This window comes from Heterodontus francisci, chromosome 7 (assembly GCF_036365525.1).
Source record: "Heterodontus francisci isolate sHetFra1 chromosome 7, sHetFra1.hap1, whole genome shotgun sequence".
Taxonomy (NCBI): Eukaryota; Metazoa; Chordata; class Chondrichthyes; order Heterodontiformes; family Heterodontidae; genus Heterodontus; species Heterodontus francisci.
In genome coordinates, this window is record NC_090377.1 from 105,773,059 (window position 1) to 105,798,526 (window position 25,468).

At 44.1% G+C, this 25,468-nt stretch overlaps 1 protein-coding gene across 1 annotated transcript in view; it reads right to left on the reverse strand.

Annotated features, from left to right (window-relative positions):
- The window catches only part of wdr12 (WD repeat domain 12), a 59,667-nt gene that overhangs the window by 25,810 nt on the left and 8,389 nt on the right, over positions 1–25,468 (reverse strand). Inside the window, exons 2-6 of the mRNA XM_068035862.1 lie at positions 11,035–11,129; positions 9,989–10,083; positions 7,874–7,980; positions 6,810–6,925; positions 4,824–4,978 (exon numbers count right to left, since the gene is read on the reverse strand). Of these exons, the coding sequence (XP_067891963.1) occupies positions 4,824–4,978; positions 6,810–6,925; positions 7,874–7,980; positions 9,989–10,083; positions 11,035–11,129 (568 nt within the window). The remainder of the gene's footprint in view (positions 1–4,823; positions 4,979–6,809; positions 6,926–7,873; positions 7,981–9,988; positions 10,084–11,034; positions 11,130–25,468) is intronic.

Sequence of the window (25,468 nt, forward strand, 5' to 3'; positions counted from 1 at the left end):
ATGTTTCAGGTCAGTGACCCTTCTTCAGAACGGGAGATATATCCCAGGCTGCTATGTGAGGCAAGGGAGGAGATAGCGGGAGCTCTGACACAAATTTTCAAATCCTCTCTGGCCACAGGAGAGGTGCCAGAGGACTGGAGGATAGTGAATGTGGTACCATTATTCAAGAAGGGTAGCCAGGATAAACCAGGTAATTATAGGCCACTGAGTCTAACATCAGTGGTAGGGGAAATTATTGGAAAAGATTTGAGAGACAGGATTAATCTCCACTTGGAGAGGCAGGGATTGATCAGGGATAGTCAACATGGCTTTGCCGGGGGAGACTGTGTCACAAATTTGATGGAATTTTTCAAGGAGGTGACGAGAGGTGTAGATGAGGGTAAAGCAGTTGATGTCGTCTAACATGGACTTCAGTAAGGCTTTTGATAAAGGTCCTGCATGGGAGATTGGTTAAGAAAGTAAGAGCACATGGGATCCAGGGTAATTTGGCAAAATGGATTCAAAATTGGCTTAGTGGAAGGATGGTCGATGGTCATGGTCGAGGGTTGTTTTTGCGAATGGATGGCTGTGACCAGTGGTGTACCGTAGGCATCGGTGCTGGGACCCTTACTGCTTGTAGTGTACATTAATGATTTAGACTTAAATATAGGAGGTATGATCAGTAAGTTCGCAAACGACACGAAAATTGGTGGTGTTGTAAATAGTGAGAAAGCCTTAGATTACAGGATGATATAGATGGACTGGTAAGATGGGCGGAGTTACGGCAAATGGAGTTTAATCCTGAAAAGTGTGAGGTGATGCACTTTGGGAGGACTAACAAGGCAAGAGTATATACAATGGATGATAGGACCCTAGGGAGTACAGAGGGACCTTGGGGTGCTTGTCCATAGATCACTGAAGGCAGCAGCGCAGGTAGATAAGGTGGTTAGGAAGGCATACGGGATACTTGCCTTCATTAGCCGAGGCATAGAATCTAAGGGCAGGGAGGTTATGATAAAGCTGTACAAAACGCTAGTTAGGCCACGTCCGGAGTACTGTGTACAGTTCTGGTCACCACACTATAGGAAGGATGTAATTGCACTGGAGAGGGTGCAGAGGAGATTCACCAGGATGTTGCCTGGGCTGGAGCATTTCAGCTATGAAGAGAGACTGGATAGGCTGGGGTTGTTTTCCTTGGAGTGGAGAAGGCTGAGGGGGAACCTGATTGAGGTATATAAAATTATGAGGGGCATTGATAGGACAGATAGGAAGAAACTTTTTCCCTTAGCGGAGAGGTCAATAACTAGGGGGCATAGATTTAACGTAAGGGGCAGAAGGTTTAGAGGGGAGTTGAGGAAAAATTTTTTCACCCAGAGGGTAGTTGGAATCTTGAACACACTGCCTGAAGGGGTGGTAGAGGCAGGAACACTCACGACATTTAAGAAGTGTTTAGATGAGCACTTGAAATGCCATAACGTACAAGGCTACGGACCGTGCGGGGAAGTGGGACTAATTTTGGATGGGTGCTTGATGGTCGGCGCAGGCGCGTTGGGCCAAAGGGCCTGTTTCTGCGCTGTAAAACTCTATGATTATGACTCTATTAACCTCTATTTGTGCCACTAGTTCATCTATCTAATTGCAGATGCTTTATGCATTCAGATAAAGAACATTTAATTTCATTCTTTACTCATGACCTTATTCGCTGATGTACAACTTTTGTTAAACTCCTTGTTCCTTCCCGTCCCATTCTGCCTGACTTTACCCAAAATGCTATACTGTTCCAATTCCTCGACCTTTCTCTGTGGATTTCTAAATCTCCCTTCACCCGAAACCCCAACCTCTCTCAGGTCACAACCTCAAGCCTTATCTGCTGGCGCACTCTTAAGTTTGTACACTCTGTCCCATCCTGCCACACTCTGATTATCATTACCCTTATTGTTATCTTGGTGAGCAGTCGGATGGACAGTATGCGTTCCGAGCCATTTGAGGGAGGCTCTATCATGCTGAGCAAAGAGTTTCTGATGGCGAAGCCCACTCCATGCTGTCTTGGTTCTTCAGGATCCCTGCCCTGCCAGAAGGAGGTGTAGTCTTGCTCTGCCAGAGATCCACTCGCGGGGAGGCGTGTCTCCTGAAGTGCTGCAATGTCCACATTGAGTCTACGGAGCTCGTTGTTAATGATGGCGGTCTTCCGGGAATCGTTGATTTGTGTAAGGTCTTCCAACAGGCCAGGACACATAATTCTAACGTTCCAGCTTGCAAAGCGAAGGGCTGGTACCTTCTTTCCTTTTTTCATGTTGTTTGGTACGGTGTTGCAGTCCACCTTTCGGGCAATGACCCTGAGCTCCAAACACCCATTGAAGCAAGTGGACTGTGGCAGGACAGAACCTTATTGACCGGGGGCTGCCCGGTTTGAGGCGGGCAGTAGCTGTCCAGTGAGGTGCAATGACCTCTCCCACCGACAAAGGCAACCCGTGGCGCCCAATCTCTACGCCAATTTAGCTGGACTTATAACCCGTAACTGCTGCCTTCCGTGTTGTTTCAGTCACTATGAGGCAACTATGGACTAACCTCTCCATGGCGCATGCCTGGGCGAATGTAAGGAGGTTGAGAGTTGCCCAATCGTCAAAACCCCCCTCTCGGCCTTTCTGGTGGGGTCCAAAGGAGTGCAGAGCACCACGTTTGGCACCGGTATGGCTGCAGGAACTGCCGGAAACATGCCAAAGGTGACATGACCGCCTATGGTGTTCCGCTCCGGATTTTCTGTCAGGGTTTACTCCCTTAGCCTTGGTCTCTCCCAAGACACCCACAAGGCAGTGGGGTTGTTAGGGCCCCTGCACGGGTAGGTGGATGCCGGTGGGGGGGGGGGGGGGGGAGGGGGGAAGGGGGGGTGGGGGGAAGGGGGTGCGAGAGAGGTGAGCGGGTTGGGGGGAGGGGTGCAGGTAATAAGCCATTTCCTCAGTTCCCACCATCGACGCCTGGAAATCTCCTTCGCGTCCTTCGGGAGGTGAGCGACATCCTCGTGCGCCGGTACCAGCCCATCAATATTGGCGATCACGCTCTGGAAGTGGTTCAAGAGTTCACCTACCTAGGCTCAACTATCACCAGTAACCTGTCTCTAGATACAGAAATCAACAAGCGCATGGGAAAGGCTTCCACTGCTATGTCCAGACTGGCCAAGAGAGTGTGGGAAAATGGTGCACTGACACGGAACACAAAGTGCTGAGTGTATCAAGCCTGTGTCCTCAGTACCTTGCTCTATGGCAGCGAGGCCTGGACAACATATGTCAGCCAAGAGCGACGTCTCAATTCATTCCATCTTCGCTGCCTCCAGAGAATACTTGGCATCAGGTGGCAGGACCGTATCTCCAACACAGAAGTCCTCGAGGCGGCCAACATCCCCAACTTACACACACTACTGATTCAGCGGCGCTTGAGATGGCTTGGCCATGTGAGCCGCATGGAAGATGGCAGGATCCCCAAAGATACATTGTACAGCGAACTCGCCACTGGTATCAGACCCACCGGCCGTCCATGTCTCCGCTTCAAAGACGTCTGCAAACGCGACATGAAGTCCTGTGACATTGATCACAAGTCGTGGGAGTTAGTTGCCAGCGTTCGCCAGAGCTGGCGGGTAGTCATTAAGGCGGGGCTAAAGTGTGGCGAGTCGAAGAGACTTAGCAGTTGGCAGGAAAAAAGACAAAAGCGCAAGGGGAGAGCCAACTGTGTAACAGCCCCGACAATCAAATTTTTCTGCAGCACCTGTGGAAGAGCCTGTCACTCTAGAATTGGCCTTTATAGCCACTCCAGGCGCTGCTCCACAAACCACTGACCACCGCCAGGCGCTTATCCATTGTCTCCCGAGACAAGGAGGCCAAAGAAGAAGAATTGTTATCTTGCTCTCTTGCCTTCTCTCTCTTTAAATTATGACATCTTCCCTCACTTGATCCCTCGCCCTTCAGCTGTCTGTAACCATTTAGTATAGAGGTTCCAATTGTTGGATTAACACATTAATTTGAACAACAGATTCATTGGTTTTAAATTGGATAAAGGTGATTAATGTTTTACTTGTTCACCACAAAGTACACTTCATTTTTCTGATAAATTCTTCCCATTATGAGCACCAAAAAAAAAGCATTTAAGTAGGGGTATGCTTAATATCCAGTCACAGCAGTAAGCACTCCCAGCAGCAGAAAAAGCTCTATATCTTTTCTCCAACAACATGCCTAAGTCGCAACCTCACAATTTACATGTTAAGATCAAGACTACTAATGCAATAAGCAAGAAGTTTACTTCAAACAATCTTCAGTGCTGACTTTAAGGACTGGCAATGAGCTACAGAGCATTCTATGCAATAATATATGGTACAACAAAGTAGTTGAACACATGCCATGCTGACCATCTCCCAAATTCTTCATCGCAGTCATGATATCGGGTGAAATGATCATCTGGTTGCCAAACACAAAGGAGGAAAATTGGAGGAAATGAATCCCAGAACACTCTCACCAACCTAACAAACTTCTCAAAACAGCATTACTAAAAGCCTAAGAGCAGATAATGGGACTATCAATATCTACTAAAAGGTAGAAAAAGACTTAAATAAAAACTCAACAGAAAACGCTACATAATGATACCAGGATTTCTCAGGTTTGTTGCAGCGCACTGCAGATGAAATACATACATCCCTTTTATTGCTTATCCGCTTTACTCAACCTGCTAGCCTTTTATAGTGCCTTTGAATAGGATTGCGAAAACTAAACTAGGTAAGTGTTAGTCTGCAGATCTATATTGATAATATCTGAAAGTCATTTATACAAAACAGCAAAAATCTCAATTAAACAACTCACTTTAGTTTTGGTGCTGTCCACAGCAATTGACTCCACACTCGCAGCATGTCCTCGACAGGAGTGCAATGCTTTCACTTTGTTCTTTTCTGAGTTCCATTCCCACAAAATAACACTCTGGTCTTGAGAGGCACTGAGCAGCAAACTGCAGGGACCAACTAACAGAAAGAGCACTTCCAAAGTTAGCCAAAACCAGACACCATTTATACAGCAAATATACAGCACATGGAAGCACAAGCATATTTTGTCAAGAAGTGATGGAACACGCGTCCATGCCTTGAGTATGAAAGTAAAACTAGGTAAGTAGAGAAGAAAGGAACATTACAGTGCCCAAAAATAGTGTATTTAACTTGAATTACCAGCAACATACGGAGAGGAAATTTTGAGAGGAAATAGGTCATTTATAAAATCTTTCTAATCTCTAATGTTTTGGTTTCCTGACGTTATACCTTCAATTTTAACCTAAGATTTCTGTTGATCGTTTTACTAGAACAATCCACTGAGGTCATTTTCTGAACCATAGTCACTCACTTCACATTTGCCCAAATTTTGTGGTTTGTAGTGAAGGGACGATGCTCACCGCTAATCTCAAATAAAGCTACCCAAAAAGATCTAGGAACCTCTGAGGCATAGATTTCACCTTTCCCGAGATTAGTTTAATTCTGGTGCCATCTACAGGGGATACTGCTGGCGTCTAGCAACAGTCATGTCATCAAGCAGGCTAAGCAGCCAATAACATTGAATAATGCTCACAGACAGCAAACCAGGAAGTAACAAGCAAGTTTTATCATTCACTTTTTATAATTTTATAGAAAGCAAAACAAAGATTGGGACATACAAATGAGATTAACATAGAAGCTGAAATATGAAAATTTAAAAATAAATTTTGAAAACCTATGGAATTTGTATCATAGAATGGAGAAATTATACATTCCACAAATATAAAATTAGTTTTCAGGGCCAAAGATGTTATTTCACATAATTATGACTTAATACGCTGTTAGACACCCAATTACACCTGATTCAACAAGGCGTCTTTTTTTAATGGTTTTTACACCGAGAATAACAGCATTAAAAGTGGAGGTTCATGTCAATTCAGTGATTTTTTGATTTCCATCTGCGAGGAATTCAACACTGCATCCTGTGGAGGAATAGGGAATCGCCGACAGCAACGTTTGAATTTCTGCATTTAACTGCTCATGTGCAAATGTAGAAGTTGTTATTCTTACAAAGTACTGGCAATGAACGTTGATGGTTTTACCATCATTACAACCACAAAGTCTAAGCCACTATTATATTGCAAAAGCAAGGCATCAATCAGGTCAAGAAGATAGAAATGGTTTAAGAATTAAACTTAAAAGTATAGATTGAGCCTGTGTATCTTCCAAATAGCAAGTTACTAAAGGGCACATTATACTACACTCCTAACTTTCAAAGAATGTGGTTTTAAGAAAGGAACCTTGTGAGAACTACTCAAACCCTAAACTCAAAACATTACAAAGAATTTTCTTAAAACATCAAGGGAAACTAGATGCAATAGTGTAAGAAATCAAACTTCGATGCAAAGGTGACATTTGATAGGTGATGTTAAATGTCACCCCAGAATATGCCTCAATGACAGCTATTCAGATGCACTCAAGAAGTAGTGAATTTCAAAATTACAGTCTGTTACACAATCAAACATTATGCCAAATCAGGCAGAGTTAATAGAACTATCATTACTAGCCAACAACGATCAGGGCAATCAAACATTCAAGCAGTTTCTACCTTCATCTGTGCTGCAATATTTGTTACTGCCACAAGAGACTCTCAGCGAGCTACCTAATACAGTAAAACCTCCTCTAATGGCAGAAAACAGAATATTGTGATGGACTGAATGAGCCCTACAGATAAAAAGAAAATCTGCAGAAACAGATTCTTCAAAAATAGACTCAACATGACCAGAGCTTGGCTGTAGCTGTTTTGACTTAAGACGATGAAAGCATTCACCTTTCCTGATCCATGCTATATCTTTGACTACTTCAGTATGTCCAGCAAGAGCCACGAGAGGTCGGCCATCTAAAGTCCAAATGTGAGCAATTTTATCATACGATCCCGTGAGAATCCTGAAAGAGCATAAATTAACCACATCAATTTTTGAATAATCAAGCATTACTCAAAGCTGGTCCTTGAGCTGATGAAAGGGCACTATTTACAAGCAGAAGTGCTGACAAACTTACAAGAGCTAAGTACTACCGATGCTGAAAATCTGAAATGAAAACAGAAAATGCTGTAGCGGCACAGCAGGTCTGGCAGCACCTGCGGTGAGAAAAACAAAGTTAACATTTCAGAACTGATGAAAGGGTACCAATTTGAAACATTAACTTTGTTTTTCTCCCCACAGTTGCTGCCAGACCTGCTGAGCATTTGCAGCATTTTCTATTTCTACTGAGTTTGATAAATTCATTTGCTTGCAAACATACAACAGAACATTGAATGGTGTTAACATGTATTGTTGCATTACTTGACCAAGCTAATGTAAACAACACAGGTCTCTTCTCCCATCCCAAACACTTTCATAAACATGGTACTCTTTTTAAGGAACAGAGTCTAGAATTTTCTCGAGTGCAGGAAGGGAAGGAGGAAAAGGAGGCAGGCAATAAGTGGAGCACCATCACCAATCCAAGAACATTCATTTCAACACTGGATAATTTACAACTGATGGGATTTAGCCCAAATGGCACAATCTATCAGTATTAAAAAAGGTCAGTTCCACCTCTGTCGCTGTTATACATGTCTATTATGTTTGGTGCCATAGATTAGTTAGATCACAGATCATTCATCGCTCCAATTACACTGAACCCCAGTGGAAAAGTTAAAAAGTTTGAAAAAGAAAATGACAAATAACCAAGCTGCTCGACTAAGTTTTAAGCCCTGATACCAAATGAACAATCACTGGTCCTCACTCTTTTCAAAAATGCTGTTTATATCTTCAGCAATGGATTTTCTGGCCCAGGTTTCCACCAATTTTAGGGATCCCAGCACAAAATAGCTTTGAGTGACACAGTTCTTACCATTCTCCCTGTGCCTCCACTGCACTGACCCAGTCATCATGGAACAAGCACTCTTCTGGCTGAGGGGCATTGTATCGTTCCACATATTCAATCTCAACCACCTCTTCCTAGTATAGGGGGAACAAAATGCTCTTTTTTCAATTAGTCATTACCCAACTACATTTTTTTCTGCAGTTTTCATAAAAAGATATACTTACAGTAAAACCAGGGACCAAATAAGGTAGAATGTCTAGATTGGAAGAGGGCTAATTTCAATGCGATAAGAGATCTAGCCAGGGAGAAATGGAACCAGAGACTGGGAGAAAGCTATATCGGAACAATGGGTTATCCTTAAGAAAGGGATGCTTCAGGGACAGGCTAGGAACATTCCAACAAGGGCGAAAAGAACCAAGAACAGGGCTCATTGAATGGCAAGGGAGGTAGCAACTATGATGCAACAAAAAGTGTCAGGTAAACTCATCAAGTTAGAACTAGGCCATATACAATTAAGTTGATAGGGGAGGTGAAGTGGCAAATAAGACTGGCAAAGAGAGAATATGAGAACAGAATGACCATCAACATAAAAGAGAACCCAAAGATCTTCTACCGGCATGTAAATAGTAAGCGAGTTCTAAGAGGTGGCGTGGGCCCTATTAGGGACAGAAAGGGTAATATATGCTTAGAGGCGCAGGGCAAGGCTAATGTACTTAATGAGTATTTTGTATCAGTGTTTCTAAGGAAACTGAATCTGCAAACATCAATGGAAGTGAAGAGAGTGGAGGCAATGGATAGGGTAAAAATTGAGAGGGAGGTGGCACTGGAAAAGCTGGCTATGCTTAGTGCAGATAAGTCACCTGGTTCAGATGGCTTGCATCCCAGGCAGCTAAAGGAAGTCGGGGATGGAGATAGTGGAAGGGCTTGCCAGAATCTTCCAATCTTCCCTAGATATGGGGAGGTGCCAGAAGACTGAAGAGTGGCAAATGTGGCACCCTTATTCAAGACTGTTAAGGACAGTCCGAGCAACTAAAGGTCAGTTAGTTTATCAGTGGTGGGCAAAGTTTTAGAAACAATAATCAGGGAAACAAAAAAAACTGAGACACTTAGAGAGGTTCGAGTTAATTAAGGATAGCCAGCATGAATTTGTAAAAGACAGATTATGCCTGACTAATCTAATTGAGTTTTTTGATGAAGTAACAGAAAAGGTTGAAGGGAATGCAGTGGATGTTGTTTATCTGGATTTTTAAAAAAAGTTTGATAAGGTACCACATAAAAGGCTGGTTAACAAAATTGAGGCTCATGGATAAGAGGGTCAGTATTCATTTGGATAAAGAATTGGCTTAAGGACAAAAAACAGGGAGTCGTAGTAAATGGTTGTTTTTCAGACTGGAGGATGGTAGACAGTGGTGTTCCCCAAGGGTCAGTGCTCGGAACCACTGCTTTTACAACAAACAGGGAGTACAAAAGCAGAAAAAAAGTTCTGAACTTTTATAACTCTGGTTAGGCCCCAACTGGAGTACTGCGTCCAGTTCTGGTCACCACACTTCAAAAATAATGTGAGGGTCCTTGAGAGGGTGCAGAGGAGATTTACCAGAATAGTTCCAGGGATGGAGGATTTTAGTTACAAGGTGAGGTTGGAGAAGCTGGGGTTGTTCTACTTAAGAGATTGAGGGGAGATTTAATAGAAGTGTACAAGATTATGACAGGCTTAGATAAGTTAGACGAAGAAAAACTGTTCTCATTAACTAATGATGCAAGGACTATGGGACACAGATTGAAAGTTTTGGGCAAAGAATGCAGGGGGAATAAGAGGAAGTGCTTTTTCTACACAGCGGGTGGTAATGACATGGAACTCACCGCCCACAAGTGGTGGAAGCGGAGACAATCAATGACTTCAACAGGAGGTTGGATGGCCACTTGAGAGAAGACTTGCAGGGCGACGGGGATCGAGTGGGGGAGTGGGACTGACAGGATAGCTCCATGGAGAGCCAGCATGGACTCAATGGCCTCCTTCTGTGCCATAAATGACTATGCTCAGTTTTCAAACACCAACTTAAAACAACATTGCATTCTCCTAATCAGAGAGATGGAGGGTGCTGCATTAATAAATCTTCACCAAAGCTGTTTGTGGTGACTTACCGTTGAAATGTTTTCCAATTCCATGTGCTTACCCAGTGGCAGCCGTAGGAACTGGCCCTTAATGAGAAAATCAAAGTCTGCATGCCTGTGATTAGCTGCAAGAACAAAATAAAACTGATGATCCTGTCACTTCACATACCACAGCACAAACAAAACACATCACATGCTCCCCCACCCTTAAACGAGCCACTCAACACCCAGACTAATGATCAGGAACCACAATTCTTCCTTAGCCCTAAACTTAGAGACAATCACACTCAAAGTACTGAGGACTGAAGTCTATGTGGGATGATTGGTCAAATTTCCAGCATTTTTTCCCCACAAACTGCTTTTTAAAATTTTTTATTTAGAGATACAGCACTGAAACAGGCCCTTCGGCCCACCGAGTCTGTGCCGACCAACAACCACCCATTTATACTAACCCTACAGTAATCCCATATTCCCTACCACCTACCTACACTAGGGGCAATTTACAACAGCGAATTTACCTATCACCTGCAAGTCTTTGGCTGTGGGAGGAAACCGGAGCACCCGGCGAAAACCCACACAGTCACAGGGAGAACTTGCAAATTCCACACAGGCAGTACCCAGAATCGAACCCGGGTCCCTGGAGCTGTGAGGCTGCAGTGCTAACCACTGGGCCACTGTGCCGCCCAATTTTGTCAATCAGTGAATTGGTTCAGTTCTAGTGTGGCAAGATACAACATAAAGCTTCCTTTACATTATGCTGATATTAAAAGAACACCCCCTACTGCACCAATATAAATCTCTTTCACATTTACCACACCATCCATCATTTCAATCTCAGTGAAATAGCAGTCTGGGCAGTTTTGTGCTGTAGATCCAAGCCACAATTCACATCACAAGGACTATACATGCCATGGATTTTGGTTAGATTTCAAGCTGGAAGGAATGCAGTCCCCAGAAGATATATTTCGTGGAACAAAACAGTTCTGTATCACTGAACCTGGCTTATCTTAACAAGTACCAGCTAGCAGACATCAACTGAAATAATTGTCTGGCGCTCAAAAATAGCATAAACTCACCGTGTTTCGTTTCCAGTAGCTTATTGATGACTTTACTGAGGTCGCTAACTTCAGACGCAGCTGGCACAGAGAATGGGGTGTCATCTACTTCATACCTATATGCAGAAACACATATCTCGGTGTTACGAGGACAACTTATTTTTTATATTAAGAGCAAAATACTGCCGATGTTAGAGCTCTGAAATGAGAACAGAAAGTGCCAGAAATACTCAGCAGGTCTGGCAACATCTGTGTCGAGAGAAACAGAGTTAATGTTTCAGGTCCGTGACCCTTCATCAGAACTGGCAAATATTAGAAATGTAACCGTCTTTGAGCAAGTGAAAGGGGGAGGTGGTAAAAGAAGAACAAGGAAGGAAGGATGGTGATAGGATGGGGAGTGGGGGGGTGGGGGGGAAAGAGATTAAATGACAGACGTTATGGAACAGAATGTAAATGGAGTGCTAAACAGTTGTAGCGAAAGACAAAGCACGAGTCCAGAAGGAGCGCTAATGGCAGAAGAACGAACAGCTCTGTATGAAAGCAAAACATGAAATATAAGTTGAAGGCTAGCGCATGGTTAATAAATAAATGAAAATATGTATACATAATAAAAAAAAATTTTTAAATGGAGCTCATGGTTTGAAATTATTGCACAACATTGAGTCCAGAAGGCTGTAGAGTGCCTAATCGGAAGATGTGGTGCTGTTCCTTGAGCTATTTTTTTATATTATTGGAAGACTTGTTTTATTTTGTGGCCCCAATATCATGCACCCACTACAACCAAGACAACAGATATGACTGCTAGCATAAATGTTTGCACTGAGGCAGAAACTGGAAGCAGAGAGAATACTCCATTGACTACTTTCCCTCCCTCCCCACATGAAGCTGTTTCATAGCATTATAAATAGTACAACATGGAAGGAGGCCATTCAGCCCATTAAACTTGCACCGGATATTTTAATAAGCAATCCAATTTGTTCCACTCCTCCACTCTTACCCCATATCCCTACAATTTTTTCCTCCTTCAATTATTTATCCAATTCCCTTTTGAAAGCTACTACTACATCTGTTTCCACCACCCAGACAGTGCATTCCAAATCCTAACCACTTGGTATATAAAAAATTTTTTCCTCATGTCACCTATGGCTCTTTTGCCAATGACCTTAATCTGTGCCTTCAGCCACTGGAAACTGTTTCTCTTTGTTTATTCTATCTAAACACTTCATAATTTTAAGCACCTTTATCAAATCTCCTCTTTTAAAAAATTTTATTTTAGAGATACAGCACTGAAACAGGCCCTTCGGCCCACCAAGTCTGTGCCGACCAACAACCACCCATTTATTCTAACCCTGCAGTAATCCCATATTCCCTATCACCTACCCACACTAGGGGCAATTTACAATGGCCAATTCACCTATCAACCTGCAAGTCTTTGGCTGTGGGAGGAAACCGGAGCACCCGGTGAAAACCCACGCGGTCACAGGGAGAACTTGCAAACTCCGCACAGGCAGTACCCAGAATTGAACCCGGGTCCCTGGAGCTGTGGTGCTAGTTTTCTCTGCTCTAGGGAGAACAGCCCAGCTTCTATCCATGTAACTGTAATCCCTCATCCCTGGAACTATTCCAGCAAATCTCTTCTGTACCTTCTCCAAAGCCTTCACGTCCTTTCTAAAATGTGGTACCCAGAATGATACACAATACTCCAGCTGACACCGAACTAATGTTTTATACAGGTTTATGAGAACTTCCTGTTTTCTGGACTCAACTGCTCTCTTTGCCTCAACTCCACTTTCCTGCCTGATGTCCATAACGCTCCACTCTCCTATAGTTCAAGAATTCCCCTATCTCACATATTCAATGACTCAGCCTTCACAGAGTAGAGAATTTCTAAGACTCTCAACCCTTAGAAGAAATGTCTCATCTCCATCTTAAATAGGAAACTGCTTATGCTGAAACTGTGCGCCCTAGTTCTAGATTCGCCCATGAAGGGAAACATCCTCTCAGCATCTACCCTGTCAAAGCCCCTGAGAATCTTATATGTTTCAATAAGATCGCTCATTCTTCAAAGCTCCAATGAATATGGGCCCAATCTGCTCAACCTTTCCTCACAAGACAATATCTTCATCCCAAGAATCAACCTACTGAACCACCTCCAATGCAAGTATATCCCTCCTTAAATAAGGCGACCAAACCTGTATGCAGTACTCTAGCTGTGGCCTCACCAATGCCTTGTACAGTTGTGGCAGGACTTTCCTACATTTATACTCCATTCCCCTTGCAATAAAAGCCAACATTCCATTTGTCTTCCTAATTACTTGCTGTACCTGCATGGTAACTTTTTGTGTTTCACGTATGAGGACATCCAGACACCTCTGTACCGCAGCATTCTATAGTCTCTTTTTAAAAATGAAATGTTGCTTTTCTATTCTTCCTACCAAGTGAATAAGCTCACATTTTCCCACATTATACTTCATCTGCCAAATTTTGACCCACTTAACCTATCTATATCCCTTTGCAAACTGTATCCACCTCACAACTTGCTTTCCTACCTATCTTTGTATCGTCAGCAAATTTGGCCACAATATACTCGGTACTTCATCCAAGTCATAAATATACATTGTAAATCATTGAGACTCCAGCACTGATCTGTTGCACCCCACTAGTTACAGTTTGCCAACCTGAAAATGACCCCATTTATCCCAACACTCAGTTTTCTGTTAGTTAACCAATCTTATATCTATGCTAATATATTACCCCCAACACCAGGGGCACTTACCTTGTGTAGTAACCTTTTATGTGGCACCTTATTAAAGACCTTTTGAAAATCTAAATGCACTACATCTACTGATTCTCCTTTTCCACCCTGCTTATTACATCCTCAAAGAACTCCAATAAGTTTATCGACCACAATTTCCTTTCATAAAACCATATTGACTCTACTAAATTATATTACGATTTTCAAAATGTCCTACTACCACTTCCTTCATAATGGATTTCAGCATTTTCCTAATGACAGATGTTAGGGTAACTGGCCTATAGTTTCCTGCTTTTAGTCTCCCTCCTTTCTTGAAAAGGGGCGTTACGTTTTGCAGTTTTATAATCTGCTGGGACATTTCCAGAATCTAGGGAATTTTGAAAGATTACAACCAATGCATCCACTATCTTTTAAGACCCAAAGATGAAAAGTGCATCAGATATGAGGGACTTGTTAGCCTTTAGTCCCATTAGTTTGCCTAGTACTCTTACTCTAATAATAATTATTTTAAGTTCCTCCCTCCCTTTTGCTCCCTGATTTTCTACTATTTTTGGGATGCTTTTAGTGTCTTCTATTGTGAAAACAGATACAAAATATTTGTTCCAAGAGTCTGCCATTTCCTGGTTTCCCATTATTAATTTCCAAGTCTCATCCTCGAAGGGACCATTTAGCTACTCAATTTCTTTTTATATACTTGTAGAAACTTACAGTCTGTTTTTAATATTTCTTGCTATTTTTGCCTTTTTTTTTTTAAAAGTCATCCTTTGCTAGCTTCTAAAATTTTCCCAATCTTCTGACCTACCACTGATCTTCACAACATTGCATGCCATTTCTTTCAATTTGATACTAGACATGATGGTTCAACTTTCTCGTAGTCTTTCTTTCTAAATGGAATATATCTTTGTTGAGTGTTATAAAATATCTCCTTAAATGTCTGCCACTGCTTATCTATCAACTTATTTTCCCAGTCCACTTTAGCCAATTTTGTCTACGTACCTTTGTAATTGCCTTCATTTAAGTCGAAGACACTAGTTTCAGATCCAAGTTTCTCACTCTCAAACTGAACGTTAAATTTTATCAGGTTACTACCATTCTTCCCTCGAGGTCCTTTACGATGAGATCATTAATGAATCCTGTTTCATTACACATTACCAGGTCTAAAATAGCCTGTTCTCTGGTTGGTTCTGCAACGTATTGTTCCAAGAAACTCTGTCCTAAATACATTCTATGAACTAGTCCTCAAGGTTACCTTTGCCAATTTGATTTGTCCAAACTATAAGATTAAAGTTGCCCATGATTATTGCAGTATCTTTCTTACAAGCCCCCATTTCTCGATTTATACTCTGTCCTACAGTGTAGCTACTGCTAGACAGCCTATAGAGTACTCCAACCAGTGACTTCTTTCCCTTGCTATTTCTTATCCCCACCCAAATTATTCTACATCTTGATCTTCCAAGCCATGATTATTTTTCACGACTGTACTGATCCCATCCTTCATTAACAGAGTGACCCCAGCTCCTTTTCCTTTCTGTCTATCCTTCAGAAATGTCAATTACCCCTGAATATTTAGTCCCTAGCCTTGGTCATGTTGCAACCACATCTCTGCAATGGCTATCAGATCATACCCATTTATTTCTATTTGCGACATCAATTCATCTATCCTGTTACAAATGTTGTATACATTCGGATAAAAAGCCTTCAATTTTGTCTTTTCAACATTTTTCCCTCCCCTGGCCCTATTTGCTGGTGCACTTATGTTTCTATGCTGTGCCACACTCTGGTTATCATTATCCATATTGCTAGCCTGCACTATTGCCTTGTCTTTCCTCTTTGGCTTTCGAAATTTCCCGAAATTAACCCTTCCTCTCACTATTTAGTTTAAAGCTCTCTCTACAGCCCTAATTATTTAATTTACCAGGATACTGGTCCCAGCATAGTTCAAATGAAACCCATTCCAACATAACATCTCCCTCTTTCCCCAGTACTGGTGCCAGAGCCCCATGAATTGAAACCCATTTCTCCCACATCAATCTTTGAGCCACACATTAAACCCTATATGATCTTACTTTCCTATGTCAATTTGCTCATAGCTCAGGTAGTAATCCTGAGATTATAACCTATGTGGCTCAGCTTTTTAATTTCACCCTTAGCTGCTCATACTCCCTCAACATAACCTCTTAGTCCTAGCAACGTTGTTGGTACCCACATGCTCCATGACAACTGCATCTTTCCCCTCCAGCTCCGAGGAGATGTCCTTAATCTTGGCACCAGGCAGGCAATATAGCTTTCAGGACTCTTGCTCTCAGCTGCAGAGAACAGTATCCCCCTAACTAGAATGTTGACTACTACTACTACATCCCTTTTTACTCTCCTAACCCGAATGTCCCCCTGCACCATGGTGCTGTGGTCAGTTTGCTAGCCCGCCCTGCAGACCCTGCTCTCGCCCACACAGGGTATGAGAACCGTGTACCTGTTGGAGAAGCGCAAGGTTTGAGGCTAAAGAAATACTACCTTCTCGATCACTATTCTTGCCTCACTCAAAGTCATACCCTCCTGTCCCTGATCACCGACCAAATCTGAAGTACTGAACCCAAGGCGTGTGACTGTCTCCTGGAACAAAGTGCCCAGTTAACTTTCTCGCTCCCTGATGCATCGCATCATCAACTCTGAGCTGAATTTTCTCAAGCTCCAAACACTGCAGACATGGTTGCAGTGGATCATACTTCAAGGGGCTTCAAGGGGATTTAGACAAGCAATGAGAATGGGCAAGAACATAGATGAAATATGTGAAAAATGTGAAGATATCCACTTTGGTAGGAAAAATAAAAATTCAGAGTATTTCTTAAGTGGTGAAAGATTGGGAAGTGTTGATGTCCAAAGCAACTTTATTCATAAGTCACTGAAAGTTGACATGCAGGTAATTAAGGCGGCAAATCGTATGTTGGCCTTTATTGCAAGAGGATGTGAGTACAGGAGTAAACAAGTCTTCCTGCAATTGTATAGAGACGTGGGGAGACCACACCCAGAATATTAGGTTCAGTTTTAGTCTCCTTACCCAAGGAAGGAGTGCAACGAAGGTTCACCAAACCTTCCTGGGATTGTCCTATGAGGAGAGATCGAGGAGACTGGGCCTATATTCTGTAGAGTTTAGAAGAGTGAGGGTCATCTCATTGAAGCATACAAAATTCTTACAGGGCTTGACAGGGTTGATGCAGGAAGGATGTTTCCCCTGGCTTGGGGGGTGGTCTAGAACCAGGGAACCCCAGTCTCAGAATAAGAGATAGACCATTTAGGACTGAGATAAGGAGAAATTTCTTCATTCAGAGGGTGGTAAATCTGTGGAATTTTCCACCTCAGAGGAGGCTCAGTCAGTATGTTCAAGACAGAGATCGATAGATTTCTAGATATTGAAGACACCATGGGATATGGGGATAGTGCGGAAACATGTCATCGAGGTAGATGATCAGCAATTATCTAGTTGAATGGCGGAGCAGGCTCCAGTAACCGAATGGCCTAATCTTGCTCTTATGGTGTCCACCAACTCCTACGTGCTACAGCTGCTACATGTTACCTCCCCAAGGATCTCTACTGTACATTATTTAACTAATTAGGTTTTCAAGTTTAGAAATGTCATTCCCTTGTCTATTTATAGTTCTTAATTCAGGTAATAACCTTATTTAATTTATTAAATGTAATGAAATGCTTTAGGCATTTACTGTAACGTAGCCCACAGTCCTAATTTAACCCGGTTTATTTATTTTATATACATCAAGCAGAACCTGGGAAGTGGGGGGTGGAGATAGCAGAAGGGCTTGCCTTAATCTTCCAATCGTCCAGAAATGCAGGGGAGGTGCCAGAGGATTTGAAAGTGACAAATGTGACATCCTTGTTCAAGAAAGGGTGCAAGGACATTCCTAATGACCAGAGGCTGGTCAGTTTAATATCAGTGATGGGTAAGGTTTTTAAAAATAATAATCAGGGAAAAAAATAAATTAACAGGCATTTGGACAGGTTTGAGTTAAAGAGAGTGAGCAAGGCTTTCAAAAGGCAAATTGTGTTTGATTGATCTGATTTTTTTGATCAAGTAACAGAGAAGGTTGATGAAGGGAATGCAGTGGCTATTGTTCGTATGGATTTTAAGAAAGTGTTTGTCAAAGTACCACATAAAAGTCTGATAACAAAATTGAGGCTCAATGATTAGATGGGTCAGTGTCAGCTTGGATAAAAATTGGCATAAGGACAAAAAACAGCAAGCAACGGCAAATGGTTGTTTTTCTGACTGGAAGATGGCAGACAGTGGCGTTCCCCAAGGGTCAGTGGAATGTCCTTGCATCCTTTCTTGAACAAGGATATCACATTTGTCACTTTCCAATCCTTTGGCACCTCCCCTGCATTTCTGGACAATTGGAAGATTAAGGCAAGCCCTTAACAGCATAAGAGCAGGAGTAGGCCATTCAGCCCATCAAGCCATTCAACATGATCATAGCTGATCATCCACTTCAATGCCTTTTCCCCCACACTATTCCCATATCCCTTTATGTTATTGGTATTTAGAAATCTGTTAATTTCTGCTTTAAACATACTTAAAGACTGAGCTTCCACAGCCCTCCGGGGTAGAGAATTCCAAGGTTTCACAACCCTCTGAGTAAAGAGATTTCTCCTCATCTCAGTCCTAAGTGGCTTCCCCTTTATTTTGAAATTATGTCCCCTGGTTCTAGACTCCCCAACCAGGGGAAACATCTTAGCTGCATCTGCCCTGTCTATCCCTTTAAATATTTTGTAGGTTTCAATTAGGTCACCTCTCATTCTTCAGAATTCTAGAAATATAGGCCCAGTTTCCCCAATCTCTCTTCATAGGACAGTCCCGCTATCCTAGGAACAAGTCTGGTGAACCTTCGTTGCACTCCCTCTACAGCAATAATATCCTTCCTAAGGTAAGGGGATCAAAACTGCAAACAGTACTCCGAGCGTGGTGTAACCAAGGTTCTATACAATTGAAGCAAGAATTCACTACTCCTGTACGCAATTCCTCTTGTGATATAGGTTAACTTACCATTAGCCTTCATAATTGCTTGCTGCATCTGCATGTTAGCTTTCAGTGACTTATTGACAAGGACACCCAGGTTCCTTTGTACATCTACACTTTCTAATCTCTTACCATTTAAGAAATACTCTGCACATCTGTTCCTCCAACCAAAGTGGATAACATCACATTTTTCCACATTATATTCCATCTGCCACATTCTTGCCCACTCACCAAGTCTGTCCAAATCCCCTTGAAGCTGCTTTGCATCTTCCTCACAACACACATTCCCACCTAGCTTTGTGTCAACCATGAACTTGGAAATATTTCATTTGGTCCCCACATCTAAATCATTGATATATATTGTGAACAGCAGGGGCCCAAGAACAGATCCTTGTGGTAACCCATTAGTCACAGCCTGCCAATGTGAGAATGACCCATTCATTCCTACTCTGTTTTCTGCCTGTTAACTAATCCTTAATCCATACCAGTATATTATCTCCTATCCATGTGCTTTAATTTTGCTAACCAACCTCCTGTGGGGGACTTTATCAAAAGCCTTCTGAAAATCCAGGTATATGTCCACCGACTCCCTTTTAATCAATTCTATTAGTAACATCCTCAAAAAACTCCAACATGTTTGTCAAACATGATTTCCCATTCATAAATCCATGCTGACTATGCCCAATCAGATCATTATCATCCAAGTGTCCATTTATCACATCCTTTAGAATAAATTCTAGCATTTTCCCTACTACTGATGTAAGGCTAACAGGTCTGTAGTTCCTGGTTTTCTCTCTCCCTCCCTTCTTAAATAGTGGGGTTACATATGCTATCTTCCAATCTGCAGGAACCATTCCCGAATCTATAGAATTTTGGAAGATGATCACCAATGCATCCACTCTCTGCATAGCTACCTCTTGTAACACTCTGGGATGTAGAATGTCAGCTCCCAGGGGCTTATCAACCTTCATCCCCATTAATTTCGCCAGTACAATCTTATTAATACTAATTTTCTTCAATTCCTCATTCTCCCTAGTACCTTGGATTCTGAATTCTGGGAGATTTATTGTATCTTTCTCAGTGAAGACAGACACAAAGTAATCATTTAGCTTTTCTGCCATTTCTCTATTCCCCATTATAAAATTCTCTTGACTCTGCCTGTAATGGACCCACATTTGTCTTAGCCAAACGTTTCCTTTTTACGTACTTGTAGAAGCTTTTACAGTCCGTTTTTATGTTTTTTGCTAGTTTACATTCATATTCTATTCTCCCTTTATCAGTTTCTTGGTCCTCCTTTACTGTACTCTAAAATCCCCCCAAACCTCAGGTTTGTTACTATTTCTGGCAACTTTATAGGCCTATTCTTTTAATCTTGCACAATCCTTAACTTCCTTTGTTAGCCATGGTTGACTGTCTTTTCTTTTAGGGTTTTTATGCCTTCAGGGAATGTATAGTTGCAGTAAAGTCAAGATTAAGGGAGATGGCGGCGTCCAGGGCGGTGGACGCGTAAGGCTGGGAGAGGAATTCACCGCAGAAAGAGTGTGAACGGCTGGCAATCCGGGATAGAAATGCTGATGAAGACCCTGCCAGTGGGCCAAGCTGGACAGGAAAGCCACATGGCTGTGTTCGGGGAGCCTGTCCACGGCGGCGATCAGGAGGAAGAGCGGCCAAATGGTGCCGGCAGCAGCTCCCGCTCACTCGGCGACTCTGCGCTGTTTTCACACAAACTTTCCCCACAACTCCGGCTCGGCTCCCGGATCCCGATCCCAGTAGCAGTACATCATTGTAAAAGGGACAATGGTGGGAGCTGATGAAATGTTTTATTACCTGCACCCCTCCCCGCTCACCTCCCTCGCACCCCCTTCCCCCCACCCCCCCTTCCCCACTGCCATACCCCCTGCAGCTCCCCCTCACACCCCCTTCCCTCCACCCCTTCCCACCGCACCCCTCCTCCTCGCACCCCCTTCCCCCCCCCACCGGCATCCACCTACCCGTGCAGGGGCCCTAACAACCCCACTGCCTTGTGGGCATCTCGGGAGAGACCAAGGCTAAGGGAGTAAACCCCAACAGAAAATCTGGAGCAGAACCCCGAAATCAGTCATGTGTCACCTTTGGCATGTTTCCGACAGTTCCTGCAGCCATACCGGTACTAAACGTCATGCTCTGCACTCCTTTGGACCCCACCAGGAAAGGCCGAGAGGGGGGTTTTGACGATTGGGCAACTCACAACCTCCATACATCCGCCCAGGCATGCGCCATGGAGAGGTCACTCCATAGTCGCCTCACAGCGACCAAATCAACACGGAAGGCAGCAGCTACGGGTTATAAATCCAGCTTAATTGGCGTAGAGATTGGGCACCACGGGTTGCCTTTATCGGTGGGAGAGGTCATCGAATCTCACTGGACAGCTACTGCCCGCCTCAAACCAGGCAGTTCCCGGTCAGCAAGATTCTGTCCCGCCACAGTCCACCTGCTTCAATGGGTGCTTGGAGCTCAGGGTCATGCCCGACAAGTGGACTGTAACACCGCACCAAACAGCACGACCAATAAAGGGAAGAAGGTACCAGCCCTTCGTTTTGCAAGCTGGAACGTCAGAACTGTGTGTCCTGGCCTGTCGGAAGGCCATCATGAACAACGAGCTCAGTAGACTCAATGTGGACATTGCAGCACTTCAGGAGACACACCTCCCTGCGAGCGGATCTCTAAGAGAGCAAGACTACACCTTCTTCTGGCAGGGTAGGGATCCTGAAGAACCAAGACAGCATGGAGTAGGCTTCGCCATAAGAAACTTTGCTCAGCATGATAGAGCCACCCTCAAATGGCTCGGAACGCATACTGTCCATCCAACTGCTCACCACCTCTAGTCCAGTACACCTACTCAGCATCTATGCTCCAACACTCTGCTCCCCACCTGAAGCTAAAGACCAGTTCTACGAGGAACTCCATAATATCATTAGCAGCATCCCCAACTCCGAACACCTGTTCCTGCTGGGGGACTTTAATGCCAGGGTTGGGGCCGACCATGACTCACGGCCCTCCTGCCTTGGGCACTATGGCATTGGAAAGATGAATGAGAATGGACAGAGACTGCTTGAGTTGTGTACCTATCATAACCTCTGCATCACCAACTCATTCTTTCACACTAAACCCTGTCACCAGGTTTCTTGGAGGCACCCAAGATCACGTCGTTGGCATCAGCTGGACCTCATCGTCACAAGGCGAGCCTCTTCAAACATTGTTCAAATCACACGCAGCTTCCACAATGTGGACTGCGACACCGACCACTCCCTGGTGTGCAGCAAGGTCAGACTCAAACCAAAGAAGCTGCATCACTCCAAGCAGAAGGGCCGCTCGCGCATCAACACAAGCAGAATTTCTCGTCCACAGCTGTTACGTAAGTTTCTAAATTCACTTGAAAAAGCCCTTCAAAACACTTCCACAGGGGATGCTGAGACCAAGTGGGCCCACATCAGAGACGCCATCTATGACTCAGCAATGACCACCTATGGCAAACATGTGAAGCGGAATGCAGACTGGTTTCAATCTCGCACTGAAGAGCTGGAACCTGTCATAGCCGCTAAGCGCATTGCACTGCTGAACTACAAGAAAGCCCCCAGCAAGTTAACATCCGTAGCTCTTAAAGCAGCCAGAAGCGCTGCACAAAGAACAGCCAGGCGCTGCGCAAATGACTACTGGCAACACCTATGCAGTCATATTCAGCTGGCCTCTGACACCAGAAATATCAGAGGAATGTATGATGGCATTAAGAGAGCTTTTGGGCCAACCATCAAGAAGACTGCCCCCCCTCAAATCTAAATCAGGGGACACAATCACTGACCAACGCAAGCCAATGGACTGCTGGGTGGAACACTACCTAGAACTGTACTCCAGGGAAAATGTTGTCACTGAGATCACCCTCAATGCAGCCCAGTCTCTGCCAGTCATGGATGAGCTGGACGTACAGCCAACAAAATCGGAACTCAGTGATGCCATTGATTCTCTAGCCAGCGGAAAAGCCCCTGGGAAGGACGGCATTACCCCTGAAACATCAAGAGTGCCAAGCCTGCTATACTTTCAGCACTGTACGAACTGCTTTGCCTATGCTGGGACGAGGGAGCAGTACCACAGGACATGCGCGATGCCAATATCATCACCCTCTATAAGAACAAGGGTGACCGCGGTGACTGCAACAACTACCGTGGAATCTCACTGCTCAGCATAGTGGGGAAAGTCTTCGCTCGAGTCGCTCTAAACAGGCTCCAGAAGCTGGCTGAGCGTGTCTACCCTGAGGCACAGTGTGGCTTTCGAGCAAAGAGATCCACCATTGACATGTTGTTCTCCCTTCGCCTGCTACAGGAGAAATGCCGTGAACAACAGATGCCCCTCTATGTTGCTTTCATTGATCTCACCAAAGCCTTTGACCTCGTCAGCAGACGTGGTCTCTTCAGACTACTAGAAAAGACTGGATGCCCACCAAAGCTACTAAGTATCATCACCTCATTCCATGACAATATGAAAGGCACAATTCAGCATAGCAGCGCCTCATCAGACCCCTTTCCTATCCTGAGTGGCGTGAAACAGGGTTGTGTTCTCACACCTACACTGTTTGGGATCTTCTTCTCCCTGCTTCTCTCACATGCGTTCAAGTCTTCAGAAGAAGGAATTTTCCTCCACACAAGATCAGGTGGCAGGTTGTTCAACCTTGCCCGTCTAAGAGCGAAGACCAAAGTTCAGAAAGTCCTCATCAGGGAACTCCTCTTTGCTGACGATGCTGCATTAACATCTCACACTGAAAAGTGTCTGCAGAGACTCATCAACAAGATTGCAGCTGCCTGCACCGAAATTGGCCTAACCATCAGCCTCAAGAAAACGAACATCTTGGGACAGGACGTCAGAAATGCCCCATCCATAAATATTGGCGACCACACTCTGGAAGTGGTTCAAGGGTTCACCTACCTAGGCTCAACTATCACCAGTAACGTGTCTCTCGATGCAGAATTCAACAAGCACATGGGGAAGGCCTCCACTGCTATGTCCAGACTGGCCAAGAGAGTGTGGGAAAATGGCGCACTGACACAGAACACAAAAGTTCGAGTGCATCAAGCCTGTGTCCTCAGTACCTTGCTCTGCGGCAGCGAGGCCTGGACAACGTACGTCAGCCAAGAGCGACGTCTCAATTCGTTCCATCTTCGCTGCCTCCGGAGAATCCTTGGCATCAGGTGGCAGGACCGTATCGCCAACACAGAAGTCCTCGAAGCGGCCAACATCCCCAGCATATACACCCTACTAAGCCAGCAGCGCTTGAGATGGCTTGGCCATGTGAGCCGCATGGAAGATGGCAGGATCCCCAAGGACACATTGTACAGCGAGATCGTCACTGGTATCAGACCCACCGGCCATCCTTGTCTCCGCTTTAAAGACGTCTGCAAACGTGACATGAAGTCCTGTGACATTGATCACAAGTCGTGGGAGTCAGTTGCCAGCGATCGCCAGAGCTGGCGGGCAACCATAAAGGCGGGGCTAAAGCGTGGCGAGTCGAAGAGACTTAGCAGTTGGCAGGAAAAAAGACAGAGGCGCAAGGAGAGCGCCAACTGTATAACAGCCCCGACAACCAATTTTATCTGCAGCACCTGTGGAAGAGTCTGTCACTCTAGAATTGGCCTTTATGGCCACTCCAGGCACTGCTTCACAATCCACTGACCACCTCCAGGCACTTACCCATTGTCTCTTGAGACGAGGAGGCCAAAGAAGAAGAAGATGATAAATGACTTGGATATCGGAATACAGAGTAAAGTTTCAAAATTTGCCAATGATACCAAGTGTGGAGATGTGGCAAACAGTGAGGATGATACTAATCAACTGCCACAGGACACAGACAGACTAGCAGAATGAGCAGACAAGTGGCAGATGAAATTTAATACAGTCATGTGAGGTGATGCATTCTGGGAGAAAGGATAGGGTGAGACAATACAGACAATGCCACAGTTCTAATGAATGTGCAGAGATAGAGGAACCTGGGGGTTCCGTGTGCATAGATCTTTGAAGGTGGCAGGACATATTGAGAGAATAGTTAGCAAAGCATATGGGATCTTGGGCTTCATAAATAAAGATATTGAGTACAAAAGCAGGGACATTATGCTGAATCTTTTATAAAGCTCTGGTGAGGCCACAATTGGAGTATTGCAGCCAGTTCTCGTCACCACACTTCAGGAGGGTGGTGAAGATCTTTGAGAGGGTGCAGAGGAAATTTACCAGAATGCTTCCAAGGAGGAGGGAATTTAGCTACAAGGTGAGGTTAGAGAAGCTAGGGTTGTTCTCCTTGGAGCAAAGAAGATTGAGGAGAGATCTGATAGAGATGTACAATATTATGACAGGTTTTGATAAGGTAGACAAAGAAAAGCTGTTCCCATTAGCTGATGGTACAAGGGCTAGGGAACACAGATATAAGGTTTTGGGCAAGAGGTACAGGGGGAATGTGAGGAAGAACTTCTTTTACACAGGAAATGGTAATGAACTCGCTGCCTACGAGGGTGGTGGATGCAGAAACAATCAATGATTTCAAACGGAAATAGGTTGGGCACTTGAACAAATAAACTCTCAGGTCTTTGGGGATAGAGTCGGAGAATGGGACTGGCTGGATTACTCTACAGACAGCCAGCAAGGACTCGACAGGC